This window comes from Plodia interpunctella, chromosome 1 (assembly GCF_027563975.2).
Source record: "Plodia interpunctella isolate USDA-ARS_2022_Savannah chromosome 1, ilPloInte3.2, whole genome shotgun sequence".
NCBI classification, from domain to species: Eukaryota; Metazoa; Arthropoda; class Insecta; order Lepidoptera; family Pyralidae; genus Plodia; species Plodia interpunctella.
Window position 1 is genome coordinate 4,089,989 of NC_071294.1, and position 27,184 is coordinate 4,117,172.

At 39.7% G+C, this 27,184-nt stretch overlaps 2 protein-coding genes across 2 annotated transcripts; one reads left to right on the forward strand and one right to left on the reverse strand.

Moving 5' to 3' along the window:
* TfIIS (RNA polymerase II elongation factor) lies at positions 1-1,577 on the forward strand. The gene is made up of 2 exons (XM_053750630.2): positions 1-184; positions 419-1,577. The coding sequence occupies exons 1-2, from the start codon at positions 116-118 to the stop codon at positions 1,223-1,225; spliced, it is 876 nt and encodes a 291-aa protein (XP_053606605.1). The 5' UTR covers positions 1-115; the 3' UTR covers positions 1,226-1,577.
* A 26-nt stretch (positions 1,578-1,603) lies between these two features.
* On the reverse strand, positions 1,604-27,128 carry LOC128672633 (zinc finger protein 91-like). The gene is made up of 5 exons (XM_053749943.1): positions 26,996-27,128; positions 8,132-9,076; positions 5,563-6,989; positions 5,270-5,432; positions 1,604-5,129 (listed from the first exon to the last, which is right to left on the reverse strand). Exons 2-5 carry the CDS (start codon positions 9,068-9,070, stop codon positions 2,577-2,579), a joined length of 5,082 nt encoding a protein of 1,693 aa, XP_053605918.1. The 5' UTR covers positions 9,071-9,076; positions 26,996-27,128; the 3' UTR covers positions 1,604-2,576.
* Between the last annotated feature and the right edge of the window lie 56 nt (positions 27,129-27,184).

A 27,184-nucleotide genomic window follows, 5' to 3' on the forward strand; every position in this document is an offset into this window, starting at 1 on the left:
CATTATTGTCTATGCGCCAGTGATATTTTCGGTGTGGTGGTTGATTTACCAATTTTCATATTATTTGTCCCTGAATATAGGCGGGAAGCCGTAATATTCGGTAAAAACAACAACAATGAGTGTAGAAGAGGATGTTATGAAAATACAAAAGAAATTAACTAAGATGACTTCGGATGACGGCACGGTACGTCTGAATTTAGATCATGAAAATAGGAAGAGTTCGTCCGCCAAGCATTAGCACTAGATTATTATTTATTTGTAATTTTTTAAGACTAATTCAACTAAATAGTTACTAGAGCATATATCCTTATTATTGCGTTTTTTTTTGTCGTTCTGAAAAGCCATGGCAATAGGTTCGTTCTGATTATTACGAAACATACAAAGCATTTGTTATTATTATTCTTGTGCATCGTTCCAGGGTCAAGAAGAAGCATTGGAACTACTAAAAGCTCTGCAGACTATGGCTATTAATTTGGACGTATTGACGAAAACGAGGATAGGAATGACTGTAAACGCTCTGCGTAAATCTAGCAAGGATGAAGAGGTAATATCCCTGTGCAAAACCCTGATCAAGAACTGGAAAAAGTTTTTATCCACTCCGAGTACTCCTTCAAAAGACAATGGGAGCTCCTCAAAGTCCAAAAAAGATGGGAAGGATAAAGATAAGAAGGAGGAAAAGGAAAAAGATAAAAAACTGCCAGCTTCATTCCCACCGCAATCAAATACTACTGATGCTATACGTATCAAGTGCCGTGAGCTCCTCACTCAGGCACTTAAAGTGGATGGTGAAAATCCCAATGCCTGTGCTTCATCAGAAGAACTAGCTGAAGAATTGGAGGAATGTATTTATGCTGAATTTAAAAACACTGATATGAGATATAGAAATAGAATACGCTCACGAGTCGCAAACTTGAAGGATCCGAAAAACCCTTCTTTGCGTACAAACTTCCTCAATGGAGTTGTATCTGCATCACGACTTGCTAAAATGACTCCTGAAGAAATGGCCAGTGATGAAATGAAAAAGCTGAGAGAGAAATTTATCAAAGAAGCCATTGATGATGCTCAACTTGCAACAGTACAGGGTACAAAAACTGACATGCTCAAGTGTGGTAAATGTAAAAAGAAGAACTGCACATACAACCAGCTTCAGACCAGGAGTTCTGATGAGCCAATGACCACATTTGTCTTATGCAATGAATGTGGCAACCGCTGGAAGTTTTGTTAAGACTGCTTCTCATCTGTTTAGTTAATAGCGTGTCTGTTATAGTATGGTACATAATTGTATCAAGTATAATAATATATTGTACTACCATTTCTTTATGAATTATATTTTGGTTTCGCTATTTTAACTGCATTGACCTTTCTACTATCACTAAGGATTGAATCATGTTGAGTAGATAAGGCAACTTTAGTTAACATAATAAATTTATTGCTTAAGTGAAATTTACAAGTTTTATTTGTATTTTGGTCTTAGCTATTAAGGGTCAAGTGGCATTTAGTAATGTTAATGTGCATAGGACAATTTTACTCATTTATGTATTTGTGTCTTTATTAAAGAAAATACATGATAAAACTTGTGTGGGTTCTTTATAATAAAACAAACTTATTTTTAATTTATTTATATTTTGGATCTCCAAAACGATCAGGAATGTTTGTCCTTTAGGACTGTACACCATACAGTAAGACTAATTTTTAAAGGCCTGTCTATGTTATAAACATTTGTAGCAAAGTCTTACAATACTAGAAAAGAGTTATAATAATTCTCTTATATTGCCCAATAAATGTGTTTAAAATAATAGAGATCTACACTACCAAAAATAAAAATATTATATACATCTAAAATTAAATTATTTCTATTAGTGTACACCATAATTAATATTCATCCAGATAAAAAGCGGGAAAACAGACTTCTAAGTCTCAATAGAGTTAGAAAACAAACTGAAGATTTTCAATCTAAGTGACCTTTACATACTTTACATACTTTTTGGTAACATTTAAAGACAATTGAATATAAAAAAGGCTTAAAACATATCACCAATGATTGTGCTGATTACTCTTAATAATTTTGACTAGTTAAATTTTAATGTTTAAAATTTATTATTTTCATTTTCTAAAGAAAATGAAAATTATAAATTCTTACAGGTTAATACTGTTAGCTTTCTATTATAAAATCAAGCCTATATCTATAAATGTGTTGTATTACTGTATGTGTACATATTCAATAGTATTTACTTAATCCTGGTTTCTGTAATTGTTTTATTCAGAAGACAATGTTTTAAATATTTTTTTTACAAACAAGAACTATTTGCCTTATATTTTGTACATTTTAAAATCTAATAATTATAACCACAGTATCAAAGGTACTACTTATTAGTAATCATGTTTTAAAATATGACACCCAAAATGTCTTGGACCGTTATAAATCTAATATGGCAAGATACACTTTGGTGAATCAACTTTGCTTAGTTTTTGGCTTAAACTTAACGAATATATATTGTCGATTGAATGATGTTATAAAGTATTATCTATATTTTCTAGCAACATAGTAATAATAATATAACTATAATAATGATTATTTACTCCACCATAAGTTCCCCAGAACTTATCTTAACATATATTTTCTCATCTTTACTACACGGGTAAATCTTATTACGTATATCTAACTTGAGATCATTAGACAAGTTTTCGTCATCTATTTGTGTTATTGTAAAACTGACGTCTTTATTAGCCGCAAAACCGTCCGGTGTTATTGTTTTCTGATAATTAAAATGAGTTTTAAGATGTTCTCGTAGGAAGTGTGATTGAACAACCACCAGGTCGCAGTATGAACATTTGTGTGATCCTCCGTAGAGCACGTCCGTGTCGTCGTGTCTTCTGTAATGGTTTGTGAGCGCGTCCTGTCGTTGATTCGTGTACGGACATAACAGGCACATATGCAATTTTCGGTTTGAAGGCGGCGACGTTTCGTTAGCATTTGGATCCTTTCCAGAATTATTTATAGAACGCCTTCTTTGTAGCAGGCGAAGAGTTTGTTGATCGCTTATCGAGAACTGCTGGAAGTCACTTTTAGCTGTACTCCTTGGCATTGTTTTGATTGCTAGTTTAATATTATCGCCGCCCTCTTCTTGTTTAGCTTCTTGTGTTCCTGTTTCTATAAAGCCACTGGTGCCCTTTTTTCTTTCAGCTTGCGCCTCGTCATTCATTTGATGTTTCCTCATATGTTGAACGTAGTTTGCGTAATACTTCACAGAGTAGTCACACAATTCGCATTTGTATCTCTGCTTAGATCCATGTAGCGATAAGTGTATCTTATACTGCTCTCTTTTTTCAAATGCTGATGGACATTTGTGGCACTTGTAACGCTTTTCTTTTTGTCTTCCGTTCTTTAAATATGTAGGATATATAAATTCAGGATTACCATGCATGAGGTAGCCAAATTGTGGGTCCGCTTGGAGTACTGGCGGGAAATGATCGTTCGGTTTTACAAGTTTATCTTTGTCAGTCAAAACACGTTTTTGAGCTTCAGTTTTTCTTTGAAACAGATCCGTTCCAGACAAAGGAATATTTTTGTAATCCATATCATCACCGGAGTCGTATTCGCCACATTGCTTATTCTCTGAACTTTCATGAAGCAATTCGTGTTTCGCCAGGTTCCCTATGTTTTTAACAGCGTAATTACATTTTTTGCATTTGTGCTCTCCGTCACTGCCATGCAGGCCCAAATGGTAGCTAAGGGCAGAGCTTTTAAAGAACTTCGCTGGACATTCCTTACAAAGATATTGTTTGGTTGGATGTTTGCTATCGCATGACTTTCTAATGTTAGACTCGGGATCAAAGTTTTTGTTTGACGTTGACACAATCCAAGTAATATCGGACGTAGTGGGACAATGTACGAGCTCTAGTCGGGGTTGGGTATGAGCTGGATGCATGTTGTGTATAAACTTTAACATTTTAGTTTTTGTATGGTATTCGTCCGAGTGAACAGTTGAATGACTGTCTAACTCTTCTTCATCGGGCGCCGAAAAGTCACAGCTCTTGCATTTGTTACATGTGTTGTCATTATGATTTGAATCGTGAGCTCTCAACTCTCCTTCCGTAAAGAATCGAGACGGACATTTTTGGCAGAAATGTAATGTCTTTATTTCTTTGATCTCGGTGGTGATCACATCTTCTTTTTGTAATTCATCCGACGTACTAGTTTTCTCAATTTCTATTACTTTTCGTAATTTGGCAATTTGTTCTTCATCAGGAACTTCGGATTCGACCGGACAGTAGATTCGACCGTAGATTTCGCCATGTGTTTTGGAATGTTCGGCTAATCTCCCTGCATTATCACAAGTGAACTTGCACTCCCAACATTTATATACAGTAATTTCGCTGTTTTCAATGCAATGTATTTTTTCGTGATTAGGTATTTTGCATTTCTGTGAATTTACGTATGAACAAAAACGACACTTGTACATTTTGTGGAATTCGTTTTTGGCTGATACCCACACGTAAGGGATCTCTTCCAACAGTGTAAAGTCATCTTGAGACTTTTCAGTTTTGTTAGGCTCCGATACCATCGCTTCTAATTCCGCCTCAGACTCTGATTTCTTTGTAACGATTCCGTGTACTCTCAAGTGCTGATTTAGTAAATGCCTTTTAGAGACGCTGTAATTGCATTCCGGGCATTTGTACTCTCTGGTTTCATTTGGAGCGCGATGAAATTGTTCATGGTACATGTACTGTGATTTACTATTTGTTTCGTAAGGGCATTCTGTGCACTTGTGTCTCTTGTTGGATGTCCCAGACGTGCTTGGTAAGAGCACAGGTTCTGGCAATGGGGACCTGCTTCCCATAGCTTTGGCGATATATTCCTCGGGTTCTGTAATCCCATGCAGCAATAGATGTTGGATTAATTCCTGTTCATCTTTGACGAAGTATGGACAGAAGTAACATTTGAAGATAGAATCATGTGAAGGTTGGTGTCGCTTCAGATGCATCATTAGCAATTTTCTGTCGCTAGATCTATATGGACATTTTGTGCAAGTATCTCCGGTAATTTCAGCTGTAGAAGATGTCTCTGGCTTTGGTTTGATGGTAGTGATCACCTTAATGATTCCGTCGTGCTTCAGTCGACAGTGTCTCTGTAAAATTTATAATAATAAATTAATAAGATTGTCTTTTAATAATTATATTATTTGTGTATTGTTTGTTACTTTTAAAATAAAATGACAATGTGTTTTTACGGCACAGATAATTTAAAAATGAAATATTTTATGATTACCTGTATAACATGTTTCCAATTGGACAGTTGATTGCAATGGCCACAACGATATGCTAAATCCGCTGGATCTGGTAGATTGTCCGGTTTCTTGTTTTGCGGATTACTACTTTCTGCCTTAGCGTGCTCTCGTACATGTTCTAATAATGCGTCTTTGGATGGATCTCTGTAACAGCAATAGGATGCAATTTAAGTATAGAAATACATAGGTAATTTTAATTATGGAATAGGGCAACAAACTTAAATGAAAATCAACACTATTAGGTAATATATTGTAGCTTTTTGTGGAAACTTACTTGTAATTGCATTTTTTGCACTTCCACAGGGTTTTCTTAGGTTTCTTCGCGTCAACAATTTTACCTTCTATAAAGTCATATTTTAACTGATAATGCTGAGTTTGCAAGTTCATCGGTTGCATATCGAAAGAAGCATTCATTTCATTTATATCACTGATTGAGACTGATTCATGACCTTCTATGGACGGATCAGCTGAAGTATTTTGATCGACGTAGTGAAATTCATTTTCACCGTATTCATTCAAAACTGACATTGCTAGAAACTTGCTATATTTTGTATAGTTCCTTCTGCCTGTTTCATCAGTCATTAGAACTTTTGCTTCATTATGCTCTGGATCCCTAGCAGATTTAAGTTTAATATGCTTTGTAATATCCCAACGCCAATTTGACTTGTACTTGCAGAGTGAACATTCAAATGGTTTTTTATTCAAATGACCAACGATATGGACGTGGAATCTCGACGCTGTTGAAGCCCAGAAAGGACAGTGAGGGCATTTAAACACTCTTTTTCCAACAGCTTGACTAGGCGAAAGATTCATACTTTCATTATCGTCTGCAATATCATTATCCAACGTTTTGTGTAATATTGGAAGAGTTGAATCATCATTGATGTTTATTCCAAGCGGAGTTTCGAAATTATTTGCATCGTGATTTATATTATTCCATACAAAAACAACATTCTCCATAGGATGCGGCTCTGCATCTCGATCTTGGTTGGACGAGGAAGTATCATTGCTTTCTTGATTTTTGAGTTCCACTGATTGATCGTCTCGCTTTTCATTCTTTCTACATGTCTGCATATGAATATACAAGTCCGCACTAGATTTGCATCTGTGTCTACAATTTTGGCATCGTGTTGAGCTCGAATTTGGTAACAATGTATTAACGGCGGCACGATTCGATTGGACGGTACAAGTTTTTTCATGTACCGAATGTTCTGAAAGACACTTGCTTACAAAGCCGCAATTTTTACAGTTCAGTGAACCTTCATCACCTGTTTCAGTCAATATCCTTTCTTTTAACCTATCAAAGAACGACTCGTTCTTCTTTCGCACTACAGTTTCCTTCGAAGAAGTATTAGATACTGGAATTAATGTAATATCAGCCGGGAGGGCATCGAGTTTGTCGGAATTAGAGTCATTAGACTCGTTAGAAGGATTTTCTTTGAATTTTTTTGAAGGTGGTTCTCCTGTGGATTTGGCCTGGCTCGGGGTGGAAGCATTTAGTGGTATTAGCTGTGGTATCGGTCTGGGTATCTTTCTGTTCTGTTTTTGACTCTTGGCGTCGTCCGCGTTAGGCGAATATTGCGCGTCTTGTGCCAACTGCGAGTTATCCTTCTTGGCAGCCCCCTCGGACGTCGACGCGTCATTAGAGTCGCTGTTGCAACTTATCGTGTCCCTCTCTATGTACTGCATCCCCATCATTTCCTGAAATTTAATAAATTCCCATGTCATTACATTTTTTTATGTGTATTTTCAATATTAACGAAATTGTAGTATTTGAGTAGAATTCGGAATCGAAATTCTTGGCCTTATTCCGATACTGTAACAGAAAGCTATCGTAGATACGTGTCAACATATGCTATATTAGACTATCGATTATAAATCCTACGGTGAAATTAATTTACAATGTTAAATCTAAACACGGATAACCAGTTCAATTCAAATACTATCAGTGTTAGCAGTGAGAAGGCATATTGTCATCAGTCATAATAAAACATGAAAAATAGATGCTGCAACTGTCATGTAATTTAGGGGTTTGTAGTAGGTTTCGAAAAAGGCTAAAGAAGAAGATAAACCTGGCCATGACGAATTTACGTAAACAAATAGGTACTGTAACCTCAAACTTAAGTTCCAATTAGACTCTTATTCGAATGCAATAAGAGTGTGAATAAGACCAAGGTATAAAATTGTTACACATATTTTGTTGTCATGTGTAACGAAACAGCGATAGAACGCAGTGCGCAGTCGCCCGCTATTCTAAATATGGCCATTAAAAAAGCGGACCACAAAACTTCTATATTTTTTTGATAAAATGAAGTCGATAAATGTAAATTTAATGTGGGTTTAATATATAGGAGGTGTAATAGATGGAATAGTTTTCAAATCAATAGGTAGTAACTAATGAAATGTATAACATATCAATTATTGGACTATATAGAGGTATATTACATGATAAATGGTACCTATGTGCAAAGTAGAATGTTTATTAGTAATTAAATATAACACTATTAACACTAGCTCTGTCCCGGGCATTGCTCCCTTGGGAGTATTGAAATAAACGTGGATGTCACTCAGGAATAATGTGAAAGAATTTTAGAAAACGATTGAGTAGTTCTGAATATTACGCCCTACACACAAACATATCCACTTTATAATATTATTGGAGATTTGCAAGAGCAGAAAGAAATAGAACGTGCATGCATATGTGTCGTAGTGTGCAAGCATGATGCAAGAGGGCGCGAGGGGCCCAGTGCAATCGCATCGCTGGTCGCTTGTGATAACAGCAACAGCCGGTGACGTCACGGCGCGCGGGACGCGGCCCGTCGCTGTCACACCATGAGACTTACCGAGTGCGAGGAACGCGAGTCGCCGCTCCCTTCCTCCTCCTTGGCAAGTGACACCCGCGCGGACACGTCGCCGGCACCCACACGGCTGCGGCCGCGTCTTCCCGCCGACTGGTCCAGCGGACGACTGTGGTGATTCATTTCATGCGCAGTCAGACTTTGCTTTATGTCGGCCGTGAAGTTGCACATGCAGCAGTTGAAACTCCCGTTGCCGCCGTGATTCTTCATGTGCCGGTCCAGATTCCATTTGTATGGGGTGCGAAATTCGCATATGCTACATTTGATCCTAGGTATCGAATGGTATTTGACATGTTTTGTGAATCTCGCCTTGATATGTGTTACATAGTTGCATTTATCACAATTGAAATAATCTCCCTTCTTTGATCCGTCAGCTGTTCTTCCGACGTCCATTTCTACGTCAGTGGAGCGGAATGTAGGATCGGCATGTCCGTCTTCTGCGTCCATAGCTCCATCGTCACACTCCTCTACTTCTTCTAAGAGATCTTCCATGCGCTCTTCGCTCATGGTGCTGGGCGCAGGTGCCACTGACACAGGCATCGGCAGGATTGTTTGTGGGGCAGTTGGCAGCTCAGGCTCAAATTTCGTTAACGAACCACGGTTATCGTGCATCATTTTTAAATGTCTCAAAAGTTTTTGATGATGCCTAGATGCGTAAACACAATATGGACAAACGTATATTTTAAATCTTTCAAAATGAACATCACGAACATGTAAAAGAAAAACTCGCGGATTTTGCGTGTAAAACTTGCACTTTGCACAGTTGTAGTTCCGTCTTATTTTGCACTGCGGTAAGTCTTCTTCTGCAGCGTCGGAGGAGGCCTCCGAAGAGGCGTCGCCATACGAGCGACCTTCTAGGGGGCGAACTATACGTGCGACCTCGCCAACTAATGTGCCCGGCTGCGAGGACATCTGCTGGAGCATACTCCGCTGCAACAAAACAATGTCCGACGTCGGTTAAAGTTTTAGAAAGGGTGCGCGATGAGGGGAACTGTCGCACGACGCTTCTACGACACGTGTGCGGAACGCGAGAACGTCGCCGGCTGAATGAGACGAGGCAGCGGCAGGCGGCAAGCGCCGGTGGCGGCTGACGGTCGCCGGAGGGCGTGGGTGCGGGCGCGGGGAGGGTGCGGAGGGCCTGAATTGATGCTTCAATGTTTTTCATCCTCGGCGGCGGCGGTTAGGGGAGCCGACGATCGGGCCGACCGACCTCCACTGCGGTCTTATGTTACCAACTGCAGGATCACAGAATTAAGCCCGATGTATTATACTTACATTTACCTAGATGAGATACGAATACTGATATATGAATACTGTTTAGTTCTAGGGCGAGACGTACCTACCTATCGACTTATCTGACTCTGACAATACATGTAGTTATCAATACTAGTATCAAGCTTTTCATAAGAATGTCATTTAATTTTGTGAGTTGCATTTTCGATAACATTGGTAAACGAAGAGTCGTCATGATGAGCATTGTTGACTAACCATGGGTAACCTATTTGTACCGTGTAGGCACATTGTACACATAAATAAAGTCCATATGTACTGGAGTACATTATATTTGCATTCCACACACACACAGAGTAACACAATTATTATTGATGTTTACAAAAAATATCAAATATCAGTCAAAAATGCCACCCCGAATCACCCTAAAGGAGCCCACAATTCTTGAATGGGTTTGTTTACGTCTAATTACGAACGATTAACAAATATAAACCGTATTAATGCTGATATTTGCTGATAAGAGTTTTAGTATTCCAAAATTGTCTTATTTTAATGGCATTTTGCAGACATTTATTAGTAATGTGTTTTATTAATAATTGCTGCTTATACATGGGCAATAGGGCAGGTTTAACATAAGTACCCACATAAAAAATTGTACCTAGTTAGATGTATAGTACAACTATGAACCGCTGAGACCCGACGCACGTTTTGTTCTCGGAAACTTCCCTTGAAAATTTTCTTAAGAAATTCTCATTAGAAATCCCTAGGAAAATTTCTAAACAAACTTCTCTGGAATGTACGAGGTTGATTGACGAAAATTTCGAGAACGGCACATGGCTAGTTAGATAGAGGTATGTGACGCGTGTAGCCTCCAAGGCATGGGTCTCGGGTCCTGTCCTCCGCCCTTGTGAGCCGGCCCTTATCGATCAGCTTCCCAGCCCTGGCATTGATAAAATTGCTCCTTGTGGGCCCTGTTTCCAAGGAATAGCAGCATTGGTTACCGAACAAGTTATGGGATTTTTTTTAATGTGAAATAGTATGTTAACATATTATTATGTATGCACACTACTAAAATATTGTATTTGCTTTAATCCAAGGTCTAACTTATTCAACCCATAGTATGTTTTGTATACATATTTTAAGTGGGCATATCTTTAAATAAAATGGCAAAACAAATACTTTCCTTAGTGAAAATGCGGATTGAGTTCTAGGCGCTAGCGGTGTATACGAAAACTATGACGCTGAATTGTGTGCGGAAAATCGAAGGTACCTAAATATATTTACCGTGGCGCTTTCATATTATGTCAATATTAATTTTATGAACAGTTTTTTTTCTTTGACCAACGTGTTATTGTATAAAATAAACGATTAAACTTGTTACCTACTAATTTATTGTTGGTTTATTACTACCATATAGATAGGATGCATATGCCAGTTGAAAATGAGTTTTTCCTATCAGTCTATAAATTAAATTTAGCTTGTACTTTGCACAAAGAGAAATGGCTTTTATCTCATCTGAAACAGTTACTTTTGTTTATGACAAAATTTAAAGAAATTACATAACTTTACATAATTTTCTATTTCGAAGTGATACTTCAATTGTTATATACAGTTTCAGTTCAGAATATTTGACCTAATTGTGCCTTAGAGCCAACAGCCTCCCAACCCACGAGAAATTTGAGCCCGGACCCAGTACCGATGTTAGGGTGGGGCGCTGGATACAAAGGGCCACCCGGCCGCTTTAAGTTTGGACTAGCTTTTTTAGGTTGCACAACTACCTATATTGCGCCCTAGAGTTACAACAAGGGGCAGCATAAAAATATCGCTCAGAACGCGAACGAACAAAGCGCCGCCCCGCCCTTCAACTTTATCTTTAAGTAGCGGCCCGTCCTGGCTGCTCTCGGGTAAAACTTTCCTCAGGAATAATGTATCTATAGGAGAAAACTGTACAAAAATTCGATTTTTTGAGACAAACAGACGCGAAAGGGGTACTTATACCTAATATGTAAAGATTATTGTGGGGGGCGCAATGACTATGGACTTTATTTACTTATTATATCGAATATTCCCACTAAAGCGAAGCGCAGCTAATATAATAATGTTTATAGAATTTTGACTTTTACTACTAAGTACAAAAGTTGAGATTCCTACAATGAAATATAATACCTATGCAATGGTATAGTTGCTATGATAGTGATGTCTCCGATCGCCATCTTATCAATTTTGAAGAAATGAAAATGATGGATGGATCTCTATCATTATCTTAAGAGAACTACCAAAATAATTGAAATTCCAAAATAATGCAGAGATGTTTCCAAGCAAGTACTTAGTACAAATACATAAAGACACATTTATTACATCTTGAAAACTATAATAATATAAATGTACCCTTATAAATTAACCATAGAAAAAAAATCACAAGAAGGCCCCCCTAGGCAAGGTGCCCATCACGCAAACAGCATTCCCATGCTTAATTGCAATACGAATTCGTTGTGCGCATGTAGTGATTTTTATAAGTAAACTAGCAGCCCGTCCCGGCTTCGCTCGGATAAAAACATAATAAATTGTACCTCTAAACCTTCCTCAGGAATCACACTATCTATTGGTGGAAACCGCATGAAAATTCATGTGGTAGTTTTTGAGTTTATCGCAAAAAGACAGACGGACGCGGTAGAGGACTTTGTTTTATAATATGTAAGGATTCGTGTTGATTTCGTAGATTGTAAACCTAGTTTGAAATATTTTCAAAAATAATATTCAGATTGATATCCTCGGATAGATAGGGTCGCGTAAAATCGATGTAATTAGAGTAATTTTTATTATAGCTTACGTCACGTGTTTACAATTGTTATTGTGACGCGAGTGACGTTGTTGATCCCAGCAGCACATCTTAAGACTTCGGTAAGGGACAAGGCTGGGAAATTCTAAATTTAGAATCAAATGTTCATGGACTAGGTTTGGTCATCGCAATTTGTGAACGGCTGGCTTGGTCCGTGTTCACAGGTGCGGACAACATTTGGTCGCTGAGCGAATATGAGCAGCGAAGCACTCGAGTGGAGGCAGCTGGCGGACGTGTCCTGATGGGACCGGGGTGAGGGGGCGAGGGGAGCGGGGCGGACAGCGGCTCGTCGACGCAGACAACTCGACAGGGCCGAGGCAGGAAACGGCCGGAGAAGGCATCCCAACCGGAGCACAATGGAGGCGGCGCGCCGCAGGGGGAACCATCGCAATCGATATGGCGTCGCTAAGGTCCGCTGGCCGCTGCGAGCGGTTTGGAACGCTGCAGAGGCGGATGCCCCTCGCCTCCCGCGCGCCGCACCCGCCGCTCGCCTACCACACCTGCTGTGTATTTATAGAGCGGCACAGCCGGCGCTACCCGGGGATGCAGGGATGTCCGCTTACCACGGCCGTCGACATGTATCTACCTACCTACTCGTACACGAGATAGCTAGCGGCGTTGCCCGCGTGATGCTTCGAGCATTTGTCACAGTGGACATAAAAATAGCCACGGAGTCATCACATAGAATGACCACGCGATGTTTTGCTGCATTCCAGTGCAGTCAGCCTCAACTATTGCAGTGCTATGACACTTATTTGCATTTCAGAACAGATGGTGCGACATGGTTCGATCGATTTGCTGAGCTATTCAAAAGAATATGCAAATTAGATGACTGTCATCAGTTAACTACACAACATAACAACTACGATGACGTGTTTACTCGAGTTAAAGGGAAGCTGCACCGCAATCAACTACGCAATAAACTAATTACTTTGAGTTCATGCTTTGCTCAACAAAATGTAAAGCCGAATTTTCATTTTTTGACTGAATTACATGAAAACTTGTTTCACTTCGTAACTACTTTTTTTAATAATGTAATTTGAAAAATTAAAAAAAAATGTAAACAAATACTGCATGTGGTCGGGTTAGTGTTTGATTTTAAAAGTATTCAACCATTCCTTCCTCGACTATATTTTGAAGTATGATATCAGTCATGCGGTCGAAGCGCTCGAAACGCAAATGTGTTATTTTAACAAACGCTCCATGATCCGCCTACTTATTTCCAATATAATATATTTTATGTCAAAACTATTCCCACCCTACCAAGTATACCTAAAATGACCTATTTCCACGTGTTTACAAAGCTTTCATGAAACTTAGAGACGCATGGGAGACGTATAAGCTTTCGAGGTTTACTTGTAAGTCGACAGAAGTTCGAAATATATAATGTAACGTTACTCTTTTTCCTTTCACTCTCAGTTTGAAGTTCGATTCCCGAGACGTGACTAACGGCTACGCATCGGCTCATTTCAAATAAATCTGACTTTTGCTTTCATTCCCTCTTATTCATAGAAAAGTTAAAGCATTACTTTAAAATAGAGTATGCTATGACTCGTTCTGTCAATGTTTTGACATTGTAAAGTGTGATAAATATTATTTGGTGTGGATTTTATAAATTGACACTAAACTGTCAATAACTATAGAATCCATATAACTTTAAATAACTACAATTTGAACGGCTTTAACCAATTAAACATGAAAATGAATTTAGTGAGGACTCTTTATTACCTGTGCACAAAATGGATAAAACGTTATAAAACAAAAATAAGAAAAAGTTGAAAAATGCTAACTTATATTTCAAATAAATATAGGTACTTCGACATATCCAAATAATTCACAAATAAGTTTATCATAATAATTAATATGTGACTGTAGAAGACTGTAGGAAGTGAATTTTATAAGTAATTATATTTACTTTGCCGGAATACGGTCTACTACTTCCTAAAATTTATTTGCCTTTAAACAATCATTTACCATAATCAAACTTGGTTCCGAAATCGGTTAACGTCAGGTAGACCAGTCGTAAAATCACAGACAAATCTATAAAATTTAAACATTTACGAGGGCACTGGACTTCGGGGCGTTACAGCCGTTAAATGCAACTACGAACATGAAACGAATGGAGGAAGAGAGAGTTAAACGTGCTTTAATTTAACATAAGTGTAACAGGTACGTTTAAACCACAGATATTAGAACAATATGTAATGGTTTTAACATTACATTATGTTCTAATATCTGTGGTTTAAAAAAGTTAATGTTATTCCCGATATCTTCTAAAAGCAGCAACTCCTAAAGATTTTATGACATAACATGTAGTGACACATTCAGATTGTTTATCTGTTTTGATGCTCTAATCTCTGGAAATGCCTACTTAACGAACAGAACTGTTTTAGAAAAAAATATGTTCTGTATGATTTGATATTACTTAACATTTTCTAAATTATAATTATCTAGATACACCGAAATTCATTACGAGCGGAGCCGCAGAACGAGGCTTGTTATGTATTCACCCCACGTTTTCGTCACCTTTGCGTTATGATTATTGTTTTATAATAATGTACAATTAATTCTTTGACTTGGTGCGTTGAACCCTTCCTGGCCAGGTGTTAGCACTTTATTATTGACGACTCACAATCATCTCCCATCTCTGCGTGGATGGCGTTAGCGTAAAAAAATCCTTAAAATTTTGAAAATTTGGCTGTGATTTTACTATCGGACCGGCCGCCTGCCTGACGCAACCCTCCTTGGGAATGCTATTGTTGCCTATTACCTACCTAGGCTATGTCCCTTAGTCGTCTCGTACGACATCTACGGGAGGATAGGTTTTCGCCCTAGAATAGGACCACTCCACACGACACACATGTTGAAAAAGAAAGAAAACTATTAAAATATAAAAGAAAAAAATAGTAGATTTGCATAAAACACAAGTAGGTACTTCTTCATCAGGAATAGTTCAGAATAACATTCAAGGGAAAATAATAAGCAGTGATTTCATTCTCCTAACTTTATGTAAAAATCATCTGTGATTTTTAATAAATAATTAACTTAGTATCTAGTTCTTATGGAGGATGTTTTACAAACACATGGAAAAATTACACAATATTCAAATTTTATTCAGATTGCATTATAGTAGCGAAGAGAAAACTAAGTACGGGTTCGTACTGAACCTAAGTAATGAACCCATGTCCAGTTAAATCGGATCTCTACATTGTTAGGTACCTATTATGTAAGTACAGGTTTTTATGTTTGTTACTCCTTCACGCTAAAGCCACTGAAAGTATTTTGATGAAAGTTGGTACAAGGTTTGGAGGTTGTTGGCAAAAACTCATGTTGTCCTGAAATTGCCACGGAAGTTTGGTGACTTTTTAAGTCTTATGAACTTCACAATTCTTAATAGGAAAAGAAGAAACTAAAATGTTAAACCAATCTTTTTATACAGGAAGATTTTTCCACGTACTTAGCATGTTTTTCATCATTTATCTGGAAACTGAGCTTAGAGGAAAATGCTACGCTCGCTATAGATACCTATTACATATGGACATAGGTATATGGGTAACAGAACTTTATAGAGACGTCCACACTCGTTAGTCCTACCTCTTTCTTATGTGGGAAGATATGTGTGTGAAGATTTTCTTTTTCTTTCTTTCTATACTGTGCTTGTGGCGTAGTTTGCCTTTATTCCTCGAGGATGGGATAGCGAGTATTAGCGAGAAAAGTTGTTATCAGATAAACTATTTGAGGTCATGTCCTGAATATTGACGTACGTATGTATTTTTTACATATTTCCATGTCTGTTAAACGTTAAGATATGATCAAAGTGCTTATTACGCGATTATATATATTTTGTCATTCGCTGCGTCCTTTTAGGAGTGGAATTGAGGAGTGAGTCGGCGGCGCAGACATTCCAAGCGTGACTAACCACGGACGCAATAAGGTGCCTTGGTGAAGCGTTCACCTTACCGCGGCCTCCACTATCTGACCACTTCTTGCATTGAAACCAGTTCTCGTCCTAACTAGCACGAAAGAATGCAACTGACGCAGTGACACCCGTCGTTACTAAAAGGGAAACAATCGCATCTGCATCCTTGCCAGTCGCGGCTGCCATTGCCTGCCTATGTAGTTATTGTAATGGCCTATCAACATGTTTCCATCGCACATAATATCTATTGTTGTATACAGTCTGATAAGAATGCGTGCCGCGTTACCTTCAATAAAGAGCACACGATAGCGCATTGTCGGCGGTCGAGCCACCAAAATCTACAGAGCAGCTGCAATGACGCTAACCGCATATTCGATTTGAAAAATTCGTCTGTTATATAGCGTCTTGCTGCAGCCACGATACGGATTTTGCGACGCAAATAATTTGCGCGTCAATTGACCTTTCGTCGGACGTCGCCGTCGGCAGCGGCGGGCGCGGCTCCGGCTTCAACCAACACGAGCTATATATAGATATGCGACAACACGCCACTCCAAGTGAACACCCGCCGTCATGCGCCAGGCTCCGACCGACTACGTAGGCAGTTTTCCTTTATCACCCACCCGACAGCCTCTAGCCTGGATTTTACGGAAGCTTCGTTACAGCCGCCGCCTCTACAGTCGTAGGCGACGGGATGTCGACCCACACCTCCCTCCCGAGATCGATACAGATGGTCGCCGCAAGAACACCCTAGTGTGGAGATGTATAAGTCATAGCTATGAGGGCGTTCTCGGCCCAGCATCGCCTACACCGTTATGTACATGTATCTACCCGTAGCGTTGAACTTTATTTTCAATTTTCAACACGATGTTGTTATAAGTAGTTATAAAGTAGCTAGTACTCGTTGATGAGTTGTTCTATAATCATAGCAGTTAAGGAATGCATTTGTAACTATGCGGACGAGATGGCAATTTCTAAACAATTATATCTTTGTTTACTCGTTAGCATGATGAGTGTTAACGAGTGCAACTGTCACCGGTCAAACGGGTAATTAAAATGACCTTGCAGATGTTGGCCGCCATTCGGTGCGCTTACGGCGCGGCGCGCCTGCCCGATGAAAGGAGTGCATCCGTCGACGGCCATCATCATAGCAACAGTGTTCTTAAATGGAATTCGTACCGAGGCGAGTGGCGGTTGGCGTGCGCTGTGCTCGTTTAAAGATGGCTGCGATAAGGCGCAGTGACGCTCCTCGGGCGCGCCTGTGTGCGTGGCGCGGCGGTGTGCTGACGCCGTCCCTGAGGCGCCCCTCCCCGCGCCCCCGGCAACCCCGCACGTTCCGCAACATGTGCCAGCTCCGACGACTGCCACCTAACACTCGACCGCAGCTCTCGCGTCAATCCTCCCGCAGTGCGGCTCGCTGATAAACGCGTTATCATACCAGCAGATAGCAGAGGTGCTGCTAGCTCGTTTAGGTGTCACGGGCGCGTAGATCTCAGTGGCCGCGGCCGATCGACTCGTGCACGAACACAACCGTGCTAACATGTTGCCCAGATATAGGTACTTACCTAACTACACCTACTCACTTTACGCATAGTGAGTCAACGGCCATTCCAATAGTAAACAATCGTCTTAAGATAGTTTTGCATTTTGCGCTGTTGAAAGCCGCATCAAGCACTAGGTAGGTATTTCACTTAAATAAAATATAAATAGAAGGTTAAATTGTATCGTCTTGGAACATTCTTGGAATAAGTAATTGGCTATAACAAGATTAAGTCATAAAATGTGTGCTGCGTGTTGAAACGATAGCGATCACTCAGCACGTCTGCCGTCTGGTTGGGTCTTGGTCGTGGGTTCAATTCCTAATTCACACCTCTTCACAGATTTCTTCCGGAGCGTAGGTAATATGTGTGCCCGTTTCTAGGGAATCGGGAATGAGATACCTATATTGGCAAATTCCACATGACCTATAAGTGATTACATTTATAACGGAAAGTCCTAATTTCAAGGAGTATAACAACAGCCCATCCTTTGTTTCTTTTTGCAGTAACGTGTGAATTAGTATTATGGTAAGTACTTATACGTAGGTAGGTATATATATACAACTATATGTGTAAACTGTGTTCTTGGTAGTAGGTACATATATGCGTGTTGTAGGGAGTAGAAACCCAGGAAAGCGGCCGCAACATGTCGCAAGAAGCCGTTGAAGTAACATAAGCGCAGCAAATTATCAGGGTCGCCGACGCCGCCGGCTGCTCGACCCTGCCTACACGCCTACCTACTGATTGTACCTATATAGTATGCGCTAGCCGCTCGGGTAAACAGCAGCGCGAGGCGAGGGCACACCAGCGGAAAAATACCAGCGCAGCGTCAAAGGACGCCAACCAAAGCGAACAATACATGGCGACAACAATGACGGGCTTAAGAATAGGGAACCCTTCTTAGAACGGTTTTAGAGCCGCCGAAGAACACCAGTCTATCCTAATTGTGAACTGAGTACCAACATTGTACTTAAATTATAAATGAGTTCAATCGTCCTTCTTTACATTTGATTTCAGACTATCAATGTAGGTACCTATAGTGTAACATTGTGGTGAGCAGAGTGCGGCACATTGTTATCGCGCGAAGGCGACAGCGGCGGTAGTCCGCCATATTGAAGCGTCTGCTTGGAAACAAGTTTCGTTGAATGCGCAAGCGCAAGCAGCCGGCCGCCAGCTGCTCTCAAGTCAGGTGGTGCGTGGCCTCGCTCAATCCACATAAGATCTACCTACACTCGTACCTACTCGGGTTGCGGAGTGCAGCGATCACACGGCCACTAATTAAGGTGTACACGTCTGTAAGTAAAGCGGAGTCAATTAGGTTGTGGCACGATTGTTAATGATGGCGGCAGACTATCCCGCATTTAAAGTGAAGAAACCTATATTTATAGCTAGGGGTATATAAGTATATTTTACATTATATTCATATTCTTTGTCGCAGCTATCGAAATACATTATTTCTCGATACTCGCAGCTATCTTTGTATGCTAATTACGTAAATTGTCAACATGCACAATTGCACATCGAACGCACGTGTTGAAAGTTATTTAGCTAAGTAAGGGATAAATTCGAGTATCAGTCGACAGAGTGGCAAAACAATAGAATGGTCGATTAGGTCATAAATTAGGTGGTGTGGTCGACGCCTGAGCAGAGTGAGGTCACAGTGAGGCGAGTCGACGTCCGTCCGCCTGCCCTGTCGACGTCGCGACAACACATGGACGCGCCGGCGGCGCACAGCGAACACGCATACATTACGTGCCGCCTACAAGCAGCACGCCACTGCCTATCTGCACACAGATTATTTCGTGTGTAGTGTTCGATATAGCACTGGCAGAGCGCCGCTCCTCATTGTTGGATGCGATGGCTGGCGCAAACACGAACGACCTCTTTTAGTTTCAGTGACATCGCGGACACGACTCTCCAGGGGGGAATATGCATTGAAAATGAAAACATCGTGTCTCACAGGCCGCTATAACGCGCGCCACAACGAACAATGAAATAACGACATTATTTTTAGGAGCGTGCACATTTTTTTCTCACGAAGAAGAAATTATGGAAACTTTCTGAAAACAACAAACAAAAGCGGTCGATGTCGCGGCAATCCATCCCTACGTGCGCGGCGAACCACAAGCTACGTGGCTGAGCAGTCACTCTGCAAGGCTAGCTGATAACCTTATCTCGATGGAGTTAAGACTGTAGCAAATTCAACATCTTTTTTCGTTCACAGTACCTAAGTATGAGTTTCTTACGACATTTCTTCTCAGCGTTGGTCGTACTGAAATGCTAGTAGTTTGTAGCTTTGGTAAATATTATTTAATTTAGAATATAACGTGAAAAAGTTCCCGTGAAGTTCTGAGTTCTGAATAAATGGTTTGATTTTGATTTAATCGCAATGATTCGAGAGCTTTGGTAAACGGAACTTTCGAATTTTAAAGTGTACGGGTGTACGGTAATTAAGGAAATTAATGATTACCCACCTATGAGTATATTTCATAAAGTTTTATCATGAAAAGAAAATTACAGATACTCTCACTTGGTCTCCTGCAAATTATTTGGAGCTATTTACTAAGTGTGGTATTCCCGCACTAAACTACTTATTTCGTTTCCGTGGGAATATTGGGATAAAAAATGAGTGATGGTTTACTTAAATAAGTTTGGAAATTAGATTGATAGGTACCTATTTTCATTGATAATCGCGTTGAAACAAATAAAGAACGTGTCAGTTTGATTATATTAGTAGATTCTGTTTTATTCGTAGATATGCACTGTCTCCAACCAGCGTAACTCTTTGTTTGATTTTCTATTTGTCTAATATTGGCCAATATTTATTACTAAAGACAAGCAAAATATTCACGGTTGGATTTTACAGAGCAGTGACGGACAACACTATAGCGTATAGGCGTAGTTTACGGAAGATGCGGTGATTTGCACAGGGGCTTCCGAGTTTTAGACGATCCGCGGACCCTGATTATCGACATTTTTGAGCGCACACTCATCCTTTCATATTCAAACAACAATACTTAAACAAAAAGGCAGGGGTGGGGCCCCTGACCTTTATTGCACCAGTGCCTATGGTAACTTAGCTACGCCACCGGACACCACGATATATTTACGTAATGGTCACGCAATGCCCACAGTGCCGGGACAGAGGAGGCTCTTCAGCCTTGGACGTTACAATATCTCTTTCAATTATACCGTTTCTTCTAAAACGTGCAGTTCTCGTGCTCAGTGCAGGAAAATTGGTTTTCCTATGCCACGCTTGAAACAAAGCAAGACTCAAAAACTAAAAAAATAATATTGACCCAAAATTGTAAATTACTACATAGGTAGGTACGGGTATTTTTGTCTTGCGGGTTAAGTCATTCATGCAAGCTTATTTTGAAAATCTGACAATTATAACCGGTCTGATTTTGAATTTTGTTTTACTCGTGATGACTTATTTTTTAAATAAAAAAATGATGCGGGAACCTTGCCTAGCGGGCCAACTCTAGATATTTTTAATTTATAAAATTATAAAGTAATCTAATTATTTAAATTGTATGTTTATGAATTCATATCTATTCTAGCTAAGAATAAAATGTATTCTACAAGGCATAAATAGAGTAAAACGATAGCGTTAAATGAGATGCCATAAAATGATTTAATTTCAAATTAGGTATGTACCAATTTTTTAAAATCGCAAATTATAAGAACGATGGGAAAATAAAAAGTCTCATCTCTTGGTATTAGAATAGTAAGTACAAGTCCACGCTGGCAACTTCCTGTTATACTATCTAATGCTTCAGAGGTAAGCTCCATGGTTACTGTAAGAAATGGCACGCAGCCACCCTCAGGAGCGGGGGTGAGGGGGTGCGACTGTCGCCCTGTCTCCTTTTTGCAGGCTCTGACCTCTATCTACCACTTCTTACAAAGTAATATAGTTTAAGTATGTGTGGTGCTCGTTCCTTTTTGAAGGATACGTAAAGACTTTTTGTGCATGGATATCATTCTGTTATGTTGCCTTAGGAATAATTTATTTTTGTATTACTTGAGACACAGAAGCTTAGAAGTTATTATCATTACATACACATATTACAAAACAAAGTCCTCTGTCGCGTCTGTCTGTTTGCGATAAACTCAAAAACTACTTCAAGAATTTTTATTTTTATGTTTTTACCCGAACGAAGCCGAGAAGGACCGCTAGTTTATATTACACATACAGTATCACGTCATTACCACCTCACGAGGTAGGCAGAGCCAAGAGCGCTTCTTTTCGGTAGCTCCATTGGATGTCCCATTGATGCCAAAAGATGCGATACTCGACTCGAAGCATAGCTATATGGTTGCTTTATTGGTTGAATTGAGATTAATTAGATACTGGTTTCTAGCCTATCGCCTATGGGAATAATCTCCAGTTTATAATTTCCTTTCCCTTGATTGACTTTTATTGAGAAGCAACTGGCAGTATGCCAATTCTTTGTATTCATTTCGCTCTTTGGGCCAGCATGAAAGCATATATATTTATAATAAATTGTAAAAATAAAGTAAACAAACAAAAACAAAATAACCTTTGCCAGAAAGTCAATATCGGTAGCAAAAATTTCGCCTATTATCTTATTTCTTATCACACCGAGACTGAGGCAACAGTGGCCATAATACCAAGATAAAATTGTACCAACAGTGACAAGGCACGAGATACAAGAATGGACGGTGTAGAAAACGAGCAAAAGCGGCCGCCAGCTGCATCACAGCTGCTGCACCGAGGAGCAATCACGTACATATAATTTTATTCAAGTACCTCACATGCAGTCTTATATTTATATTGTTAGTACAGTCATTTATGACTAGGTATGCCACGTTTCAAATAAATATATCAACGACAAACTAAACTTCGTAGCAGTGCTACGGGCTACGGGCTACGAGTTTGTTTTTTGGACCATATATATTATATTTGTGCGTAATATACTCGTAGCATATCCCTTATTTTATTCCGCAATTTTGTTTGTTGGAATTGGAAGGTACTTAGTTATTTAAATCCTTTTAATTTAAATCATATTATTGTTTCGATAATCTGTCTAATTCTACATCGCGAAAAAAAATACACAAGTAGAGGTACTATGTTAACATTTTAACACAAGATGTTCATTTATTTATACTAAGTTGAAGAGCATTATAAATTACTATCTTAAAATTATTCACTAGGCCTGTGTTATAAAGTGAAATATTTAGTGAACCTACACATGTACTAATTTAATTAGAATGTATTTTTGTTTTTTTGTTTCTCGTCTCGCGCAACCAAGTAAGCCAAGAAGATTATAGAGTAACACAACAATTTTTGCAGCTAACACGCCACCTTTTTAAATGTGAAAAATAGTTTCGCAGAATTGACCGAACACGAAAACGCGACATGCGAACTTTTTATGCACTTTACTTACATTGTTGAAAGAGATGAGGACTATTCGAATTTAATTTTGGTTAAGACCTAAAACCAATGACGATATTATAAAATAAATTAAAAATTAATAAGCCTTTATTCTATCTAAAGGACATTAGTTAAATTTTATTTCTTTAATAAAATTTAAATTATAAATTGGAAGTCGCCTCTATGACGTAGAACTGTGGCGTGGAACAACGGAAATTAGTTCAATATATAAACTGGCTACTTATTTTGCGGGAAATAGACGGAAAATAGCTAAAAACGACGAGAGTTTGCAATACACTAAAATACTACCGTGAAGATTATAGAAGACGCAAGGTATGGTGACATATGACGCAAGGTGATATTTTAATTATTTTTTAAACGAAGCACTTTACCCAAAAATTTAGTGTTGTCACTCCATTTTTGGGTAAAATGTTTCTTTTACTCAAAATCGTTCGTCAATGAGGGAAGTGTTTTGCAGTTCATGTACGTACCTACTATCATCTGAATTATTTTTATTGGAGTCGAAAGCTAATCAAGGAAGACAACCATAAAGAGATGACACCTGGGATTTGAATACGCCAACTTACACTTTGTAACGCGGGGCCATGGAATTAGTAAGTACTACGTGTATGTAGTACTTACTTGTCTAAATCCATGCGCAGGGCTTATATCCTGGGGCGTATTGTCAAATTGAACAACAGTTAAACACTCTTGTCAGCTGTCACCTGACGAGTGCTTAGAGAAAAAGTTGTATGTTGGGTGAAGGCGAAAACAGCAGACAGAAACTTATCTAGAACAAATTCAACCTGAGATAAAATAACGCTACGATATAGTTTCTGAAAATTATCTATTTTCAGTGACTCAATAAAAAAGGGTAAATTCAATAATTAATGGAAAGTTGAAGATATACCTAACTAGGTAAAACTTTAATACACCTATGGCAAAACTAATTCAAATAGGAGATAGACAGGAGAACTAAACGAGTGTTCGAGAGTCAACCGCATGTTAATTCCCTGCGGATAGAATAGATAATAATAAATCTTTGCAGGAAAATAGACCTCTGAGTTCGCATCTCTGGCATAGCCCACTGAAACCAACCGCACACGAAGCACGATGCGTACAGCCAAGTTATGTAACCTATATGGGCGTCTATGACTGAGTATGTCTATGACATGGTCAGTAGCTCATCAATTTGAGTAAATTGATGAGCTGACTGAGTATGCGAGATGCACTGATTAGGTTTTTGAACTAGTTTTGTTAACTTTTTGCGCGGCATTCAGTCATGACATGATTCAAGACTTCATGACCAAAACGCGTAAGCCGCGCCAATGCAGTAAACTGAATTGTGCACAAGAAAAACTAATTTAGGCTATTAAATTTAAAAAAAAAAACGTAAATTGTTTGTACATGCAATATTAAGAATGTGTGTGATGGAATGGGACATTTCAAAAATGAATTGCGCGATTACTAAATGTTCACAGTGGCTAGGTACTTTTCAATGGAGCTACTTTTAATATTAACCGATTGCAAAAAGATATGTTGTGTTAAATTGTGTTATCGTACATGTTATATTGTTACTAGTTACTAAGTACCTCTAGCAGGTAAGGTTTAAAATTTTATAAATATGACATGTACTTGGTTAAGTACTACGTATGTAAGACCTATTTAAACAAGTGATGACAAATATTTCTATATAAATGTAGGTTTTTCCTCTCGCAAATATGTTATTTTTATTAATACCAGACATTGCACTGTGCACATCCTAGGCTATCTAGGCTTTCTTATTATTTTAGGTACCAATCAATCTACTCAATCATAGCGATTTATATTTGGATCATACTGTAACTGTAGTATTGCACACGAACGGTAAACTGTTTTACATTTCCTTGCTTTTACTGAAAGCTCGTATTTTCTTCTTAGACCTAAAATAACACATGTATTGTCCTGTCATGTTAGCATGGAAAGAATTTATTTATATGTGTAGAAATCATCCTTTGCAATCAACATAAAAAGCAGTCATTACCGCCATGAACGTGAACTAAGACTGTAATTTGCTTTTTCGACGGCCGCGGCGTAAAAGCAGCAGATTTAGCAAATCCCAGTTGGAAGTCCCGGGTCGACCACTCCTGCGGGGTGCCGCCACTGCCACCCTCACCCACCTCCCCGACTTTCACTCTTGTACGTCGGGGATCTCGACCTACGAAACACTGTTTATGGCAACACCCACCGAACGGTTTCCGACCCACCGCCATCAGACTTACGACTCAAAATGACACGAACCTGAAATGGTACGAGGCAGGGAACATTTTTAGCGATGCGTCTAGGGCGTAATAAGCGGCGTACCCTCGGCACGGAATATTAAGGCGTGTTACCAATGATGAAAGGCGAGGTTCGCGTGCGCGAAGAGTTAACACGCACAGAGTTGCTGCTGAAGACACCAGCGAGTGTCGAGTCCCTCGTCACAGAGCAACCCGGGCACGCTCCGTGGATATTTCATGTTACGAGAGCGCTTCTAATATTGAAGAATTCAAGCATTATCCATTTCTGTGCTAATATTGTCGTTGTTTCAATGTTGAACGGGCGTAGACGCCTACGTCACCCGCTCTACCAACAATAAATACCTATTCGGCAGTTAGCAAGTGCGTTGTGAAGCGTATTGCGATGCCCGAAAGAAATAAGAAGTTTGTTGTCTGTTGATAGATGATTTAACCAAGCTACAGCCGCGACGTCGGCCTCGGACCTACTTAGATGAGATTATCAACTCGTGACGTCATATCGCAGAATCTAAGTACTTAGTTCGGTTGATTGTTGCTTGCTCGATCAATCCGATAACATAAAATAAATGTCTGTAGGTGTATCTACTGAGAAAATAATAGGTTATAGTCTCAAATGATCGCAGTCACGTTTTCTCATATCAGAGAATGTCGCCATATCACACCATAATGCAGAATCGTTTTGGTTTACCCACACGCTACAGTAGTTAATGTTAGTTTTACTTAAACCAGAGTTATGATAAAGTACTCAGTAAGATACCCTTGACAGATACAGGGATGACCTGATGACCCGCTAGCTTAGTCCGCCCTACCAACACAACGTGGCCGTACCGGTGGGTTGTGGGTTCGATCCCCAGACAATGACGACAAAAGTCAATCTGGCCGGTTATTACGTGGACTATTTATTGGCTGATATTTAATAATTTTATGAGTCTTCGGGAATGTGACTGTAAGACTACGTAGTAATCTTAAGACTGAGGTTGCTGATAGTTCCTTCTTAATGTTGTCTAGCTGCTATTGCTTCGTACGAGTATGTACATACATACTCGTACGAAGCAATACATACATATCACAATCACAATGGATACATATCCAATTTATCAGTTTTCAATAACACTGTAGTAGGCAACAAACCAACTAACAACAACCTCCGCACGAATATAGGAAAGAAGGGGACTTCTAGCGCTGCCTAGCGGCTAGAACTGGTAAACGCGCATCCGGTTATTTACAAACACGGCAGTGTTGCGGGGAAGAACGTTTCGCGACTGTTGTGATACTAGTTTAATCGCTAGTCAGTATCATACATGTACATCTACGCAGTACATTTCGTGTGCAGACATGATTTGCAGCTAATAGGACCGACGCAAGAGCAGAGCAAAGAGTGAGCACCCGAGGTCGGTCGCGCCGCGTCTCCGCCCGGTGCTTCGACCCTACGGCCCTCGCGATAAGGTATACATCGCCGCATGCGCTCGCTGACCTCACCGCCGGCAAATAATAAATATGTAACACTGATAAAGCCGCAGAAGCGATGACCGGCAAGTATTAAGAGATTCGTTTGCCAAATAGTACGTGTCCCCGCGCCAAATCGTCGTCTTGAACGACAAAGATTGGTGTCGATCAAACAGTGGTAAGAAGGTAGTCACGTGTGTACATACCTGTGAGCGGCGTAGGTGCTGCTGCTAGTCGCGGCTCGAACGACCCGTGTCGGTGGCGCGCGGCTGACTGGCGGGCAGCAGAGCAGCGATCGTCGCCGCGGCAGCAGCACCGCCCGCGCCCCCCGCCGCCTGCATTCCGTGCGTGCGCCCGCCGTCGTCGGGAGCGCCGTTCGCCGCTTCCATCAGCCT

Excerpts from the sequence above, each read along its gene's own strand:
- TfIIS (XM_053750630.2), top strand. The coding sequence starts at position 116 with ATGAGTGTAGAAGAGGATGTTATGAAAATACAAAAGAAATTAACTAAG. Across the intron at positions 185-418 it reads TGACTTCGGATGACGGCACG|GGTCAAGAAGAAGCATTGGA; the intron begins GTACGTCTGAAT and ends GCATCGTTCCAG.
- LOC128672633 (XM_053749943.1), bottom strand. The coding sequence starts at position 9,070 with ATGCTCCAGCAGATGTCCTCGCAGCCGGGCACATTAGTTGGCGAGGTC. Across the intron at positions 5,433-5,562 it reads TGCAAAAAATGCAATTACAA|AGATCCATCCAAAGACGCAT; the intron begins GTAAGTTTCCAC and ends TTGCTGTTACAG. Across the intron at positions 5,130-5,269 it reads ATTGGAAACATGTTATACAG|AGACACTGTCGACTGAAGCA; the intron begins GTAATCATAAAA and ends TAAATTTTACAG.